The sequence below is a fragment of the Rhagoletis pomonella genome, unplaced genomic scaffold, assembly GCF_013731165.1.
Source record: "Rhagoletis pomonella isolate Grant_MI unplaced genomic scaffold, Rhpom_1.0 Rhpom_scaffold_00002, whole genome shotgun sequence".
In the NCBI taxonomy this organism is placed as follows: Eukaryota; Metazoa; Arthropoda; class Insecta; order Diptera; family Tephritidae; genus Rhagoletis; species Rhagoletis pomonella.
Genome location: NW_023458556.1, coordinates 78565160 through 78571955, shown reverse-complemented (window position 1 = coordinate 78571955; position 6796 = coordinate 78565160). Strand labels below are relative to the sequence as shown.

The 6796-nt window shown below is 38.4% G+C and overlaps 1 protein-coding gene across 1 annotated transcript in view; it reads right to left on the bottom strand.

Moving 5' to 3' along the window:
• The window catches only part of LOC118755001 (chromatin modification-related protein eaf-1-like), a 65752-nt gene extending 59822 nt beyond the window's left edge, over positions 1 to 5930 (bottom strand). The window contains exons 1-3 of the mRNA XM_036489865.1: positions 5901 to 5930; positions 4748 to 4916; positions 4511 to 4677 (exon numbers count right to left, since the gene is read on the bottom strand). Coding sequence (XP_036345758.1) covers positions 4511 to 4677; positions 4748 to 4916; positions 5901 to 5930 — 366 coding nt within the window. The remainder of the gene's footprint in view (positions 1 to 4510; positions 4678 to 4747; positions 4917 to 5900) is intronic.
• Between the last annotated feature and the right edge of the window lie 866 nt (positions 5931 to 6796).

Below are 6796 nucleotides of genomic sequence, written 5' to 3'. Positions count from 1 at the left end.
ATCGGAACGTCCTTAGTCTGCATACCAAATTTCAAGATCATGTGACTTATGGTTCCGAAGTTGTAACTGATGAACAATTCTACGCCTATGGGATGTGCCACGCCCCCTTTTACAAACTCGTTTATATATACCCTCCTATAAGCACCTACCATTGAAATGTCTGCATACGAAATTTCAAGATCGTGAGACTTATGGTTCCGAAGTTATAGCTGATAAGAAATTCAGCGCCTATGGGATGTGCCACGCCCCCTTTTACAATTATACCCTCCTATAAGCCCCTACCATTGATATGTCTGCATACCAGATTTCAACTTCGTGTGACTTATGGTTCCGAAGTTATAGCTGATGAAAAATTCCACGCCTATTGGATGTGCCACGCCCCTCTTTTACAAACTGGTTTATACATACCCTCCTATAAGTACCTACCATTGGAATGTCTGCATACCAAATTTCAAGTTCGTGTGACTTATGGTTCCGAATTTATAGCTGATGAAAAATTCCCCGCCTATGGGATCTGGCACGCCCCCTTTTACAAACACGTTTATATATCCCTCGTATAAGCACCTACCATTGATATGTCTGCATACCAAATTTCAAGTTCGTGTGATTTTGGTTCCGAAGTTATAGCTGATAAAAAATTCCACGCCTATCGGATGTGCCCCCTTTGACAAACTCGTTTATATATACCCTCCTATAAGCACCTACCATTGGTATGTCCGCATGCCAAATTTCAAGTTCGATGCGTGACTTATGGCTCCGAAGTTATAGCTGATAAAAAATTCCACGCCTATGGGATGTGGCACGCCCCTTTTTACAAACTCGTTTATACATACCCTCCTATAAGCACCTACCATTGATATGTCTGCATACCAAATTTCAAGTTCGTGTGACTTATGGTTCCGAAGTTATAGCTGATAAAAAAATCCAGGCCTATGGGATGTGCCACGCCCCCTTTTACAAACTCGTTTATATATACCCTCGTATAAGCACCGAACATTGATATGTTTGCATACCAAATTTCAAGTTCGTGGGACTTATGGTTCCGTAGATATAGCTGATAAAAAATCCCACGCCTATGGAATGCGCCACGCCCCCTTCTACAAACTCATTTATATATATCCTCGTCTAAGCACCTACCATGGATATGTCTGCATACCAGATTTCAAGTTCGTGTGACTTATGGTTCCGAAGTTATATGTGATAAAAAATTCCACGCCTATGGGATGTGCCACGCCCCCGTTTACAAACACGTTTATATATATCCTCGTATAAGCACCTACCATTGATATGTCTGCAAACCAAATTGCCAGTTCGTGTGACTTATGGTTCTGAAGTTATAGCTGATAAAAAATTCCACGCCCACGGGATGTGCCACGCCCCCTTTTGCAAACTCGTTTATATATACCCTCCTATAAGCACCTACCATTGATATGTCTGCCTACCAAATTTCAAGTTCGTGTGACTTATGGTTCCGAAGTTATAGCTGATGGGATGTGCCACGCCCCTTCTACAAACTCGATTATATATACCCGCCTATAAGCATCTACCATTGGCATGTCTGCATATCAAGTTTCAAGTTCATGTGACTTATGGTCTGGAAGTATGGCTGATTAAAAATTTCACGTCTATGGGAGGTGGCACGCCCCCTTGTCGGATCCCAATTTTTTTCATCCTAATATAGGCCCAGGTGTCATGGCAATACTCTGTCAAAATTTTGTTGGATTCTGTCTGTCCGTTTAGACTGCAACCTGGCACATACATACATACATACTTTCACAAGTAGATGTACTAATGTATAAACGATATCAAATAAATTGAAATTTAAATTTGTCCGTGAATGATGGACTAAGAGCCTCATTATCTATCCGGACGGTACGCCTGCAGCCACTGCTTTACAATAAATTTGCGTGCGTGATTTGTCAGAGTTGCATTTCTGTCTAATTTACAGAAGTTTCTTGAACAAAATTTAATTCTTAGTAGCGCCAAAATGTCACATGAGCACAAACGGCAACCGAAATGTCACGCAACATAAATCTTGGAATTTGAGTTAGCTTTTTACGTACGCCGTTCAATTTTCGGTTGTATGTTGTAACTTGTATGTGCATAAGAAATTTTTTACAGGAAATTGCCGTCGTGTGTGAATATTAGGTTGGCCTGTTAAAATGGTCACTCGGTTGCGTTTATGGTCGAGTGTTAGCAAGCGCTGTTGGAAAAAAATATAGTATGCCAAAAAAAACGATATTTCTTCAGTTGTAAATATAAATATACATATTTCAGAAATTTTCAAGAAAGAAATGTTTTAAAGTGTATGAATTTATACTGAAATAGCAATATTAAAAAAACACAACCCTTCAAACAAAGGGTCCACAGATCAAAAATGACAAAAGATTTACCAAATTTACTTAAAATAATTTCGCTTATGCTCTATTTTCCTACAACTTCGGCATTCACAGAAAGAGTTTTTTCTATTAAGATTGTGAAATGGTGAGATGAGAGAAATAAAGCGAATATCTCATTAATAAAAAATTAACTTTTGATTTATATTAATTTATATATTGATTGCGATAAAGCATATGATACTTTCAAAGAAATATATTTTTTATAGCGGAAATACATAAGAAAGAAAAAGATATACACTTAAAAAGCATTTTTACTTTTTCTTAAAAAAAAATACTCTATATAATTGAAGTGTACTATATTTTTTCAGATATTTTTGAAAAAGTACTATAAATTTCTTAGAAAATTTTGGCAACCCTATATCCAAATGTTCATGTAAGATGTTATGTACCCACTCAGTTGAGATGCTTACAGCCTCAGCAACTTCACACACTTTCATTCTCCGATCGTCAAATGACATTCCATGGATTTTTTAGACAATTTCTAGCATGACGATCTCTTTGGACGATCTGAACTTGTGCTGGTACCACCACAACGGAACTCAGTAAACTACTTTTTAGAGTTACTGCGCGAGAAATTCAAAAAGTCACTGACTTTTCAAATTGCTCGTATCAGTGTTGCCAACTTTTGAGTTTCAAAAAGCACCAAAACTTGGAAAAAAAAGCGTTTTACCGCACTAAAAGCATTACATTTTTTTGAATGAAAGGATACTTTTTCCTAACAGTTTGTACTTAACAAAAGTAAAAAAATAAACAATATTTACAAGTATAAATCAATACACAAAACTTCTTCGATTTCATAACGATTGAACAGCCTCCACCCATGCCATGATTACTTATAATACCGAAGTACTGCACATTAAAACTGGTATACATACCTCGAGAAAGAAAAATCGAATCGCAACCAACTAAAATTAATTTTAAAGGGGAAGATTCATACTAAATGATGCCCTAAGTAGAAAAAAAATTGTTGTTTTCATAATAGTTGTGTTTAATGAGCTGCTCTAGGTGACGCCAGGTTAAGAAATCTCATAAAATTGTGTTTCATGAGGATTTTTCTTGCTCTAACTTACTCTAATTTTTGTTTCATGAGTCTGCGCTAAGTGGAACTAGAGCAACTTAGCGCACGATTTTCTGTACCAGCTTTTTTGATGGAATAACTTAGAGCAAGCAACTGTTTTGAGAACTTCTGCCTGAAAAGTGTTTCATGAGATTTCTGACCTGAGTTGATCCAACTTGCTCTATTGTTTCTGACAGCTGCTCGATTCTGCTCTAACTTGAGCTGCTCTGCACTTTTTTCGGTCTCATTAAACACAACTAATATAATCTCAAATATCGAAAAAAACCATGTTTTTGGCACTTTGAGGTTAGGATATCTCACTTGCTAGAACAATTCTGCGACCATATTTGGATTCAACACCAAAATATGTACAAGATACCATGCGTTTTGAAAAAGTCAAACTTTGTCGAACTGTGTAATCAATCAAAATATGTACAAATAACTAGAAAAGAAATACTTAACTTATGGTGATTTCGTTTCTTCCAAAAAATTTTGCCCTTTCCCGGTGCAAAATGAGTTTGATGTTACACTCAACCCTTTAAGATGACATGTTTTTGCTTCTTGTCCTTGTCTAGCTCACCCCTGGCAAAGCTTCTTGCCTTACAAGAGTGTGACATTTTAAGAAACGAACACAAATTTTTCTCACCCTTTGCCTTTAATTTAGAATCGAACCCGAAAATGCGAAATTTTTTGGTAGAAACGAAAACACCATTACCTGTGTACTAGCATTTTCAAGGCGAATACAATTTAACAAGAACGTGGGTTTGCACTTCGGCTTTAAATTTGTAGATTCTTGTAAATTCAGTGCCGCCACAGCTTTAAATATTTCAAATAATTTTATGTTTTAACTATCTGTGAAAATATTGAGTTCAGAAAAAAGCACTAAAAAAGGCACTTGCACTAAAGCATTTTTCTTTGGCGTTTTAATTTTCAAAAAGCACTAAATCTAGTGCTTAAAGCACCAAGTTGGCAACTATGGTTCGTATGTATAACATATGTATGCGTATTTATGTATTTACTTGTGTACACAAGAATGTAATAAATAGACTTTTACCTGCGGAGCCGCCTCTTCGGCCACATGACGTACTGTAGTAGGCTGAAAGGTGCTCGTTAATGACTGAGACTGAAATTGCTGTGGCGGAATTTGCAATTGTTGATGATTAGTTGCACCAGTTATTGGTTTAAAGGGCTCATCCTCCTTGAGTGTAAAAGTTGTTGGCCCTGAGTAGAATACTTATGTATGTACATTCATATGTATGTTAAAAAAAGCTTATAAATATGTTTTACTCACCAATTTGATCAGAAGAATCACGCTTTCCCGTTTTACTTTTCGTCTCAGGTGCCAGGCTTGTAGTGACCTTTATTGTATCGACGGTTGTTTCCACAGCCAAGCTATCACTAATATTCGCCACATTTTCAGCGAAAGCAATAGAGAAGCATGAAATCGAGAGTAAAGCAAACTGTTGAAGAAAAATTGGATGAGAATGCATTTGATTAGTCACATACATATGTACTGTGACGTCTCTTAAATTTAAACTGATCTTCTAACAATGGCGCGGAGTGCTGTTTGGTCGTATTTAAAAAAAAAAAAATCCCAATAAAATTTAGGTGAAATGTGAAAAGTGTGGTAGAGAAATGAATTTTAATGACAACACAACAACATTGTCAAATCATTTAAGAGCAGCGCATTAAATTATTATACGAAAACAAATTCCTCGAATTTGTTAATCGTTTGTCTCCAAAATCTTCAGTTAATAACGAGGTAAGAAATACATAAGTGTTTATTTTAATAATTTCATCCAAGAAAGTTTTCCTCCATGAGCTTTTGTAAGTTTCTACAGACAGTCTTTGGTTCGAATTTAGCCAGTCCGTAAGGTACAAAATTTTAAACACCGATGAAAATGTTGCTGGTAAAATTCCTGAATAACTCAGTGAGAGGGGAGACCAGTATGTTTGCATTTAGTGTAGTGTAGTGGGTAGGCACTGTGGCCAATGGTAATCAACTATTACCACCTCTGCAAGGTTTTAAGCCATGCAGAGTCCTCAAAAAACTCCGGAAGCAGTGTCCGGAGGATGCATCAGACTAGGCTGAGCATACTTTGAAGTGCCGTCTAATTAGAACTTAAGAAAGTTAAATTACATGGCAGTTGAGAAGTGCATGTGCAAATATTTCATAAATTGCATAAAGGAAATTTTTGCACATGCAGCAGTACATAGCATGCATTTAGGCGCCTGGTGTTAGCACACGCGCCTAAACAATTCCAGTTGATATGCGACATTAGTCGTGTGGAAAATCCCAATCCACTAGCTGAGTTCAACAAAGCACGCCAGTCGTTTCTCTTCTGTGCCAACTGACGCAAATTGGAAATGCAAAGTGAGCCAAGTCCTTCTCCACTTGGTCTTTCCAACGCAGTGGGGGCCTCCAACATCTTTCTCCCGAATACTCCAAGAGCCGCCTCATCGGATGTTGTCATTGTCCATACTTCCCGAGTATACGAAATTCTCTACGTTCTCGAAATTGTTGCAGTCAATAAATAGTAACGTGCCAGGGCGCGAATGTGCTGACTGTTTGTTTGATGACAGGAGATACTTTGTCTTGTCCCCGTTTACCACCAGACCCATTTGCTTTGCTTCCTTATCCAGCTTGGTAAAGGCAGAACAGACTTCGCGGTCCTTGCTACCGATGATGGCGATGTCATCGGCGTACGACAGCAATTACATGCTCTTGTAGAAAATTGTTCCTGAGCGGTTCAGCTCTGCAGCTCTTATTATCTTCTCCAACATCAGATTAAAGAAATCACACGAAAGGGACTCACCTTGTCTGAAACCTCGTTTGGTAGGAAACGGATCGGAGAGGTCTTTCCCAAATCTGGTACTGCGCAACGTCATTTTACACAGCCGTATCAATTTCGAGGGGATGCCGAATTCAGACATCGCGGCGTATAGGCCACTCTTTTTAGTGCTTTCAAAACCGGATTTGAAGTCGACAAATAGTCGATAGTGAGTCTCGATCCTTTTCTCGCGAGTCTTTTCCAAGATTTGGCGTATTATGAATACCTGGTCTATGGTGGATTTGCCAGGCCGGAAGCCACACTGATAAGGCCCAATCAGTTCGTTGACGGTGGTCTTCACCCTTTCACACAACACGCTCGATAAGATCTTGTAACCGATGCTTAGAAGGCTGATCCCCCGTAGCTGGCGCGAATGGCGGGGTCGCCTTTCTTGTGGATTGGGAAGAGCACACTTAAATACCAGTCGTTGGGCATGCGTTCATCTGACCATATTCTGCATAAGAGTTGATGCATGCACCTTACGAACTCCTCGCCGCCGTACTTGAATA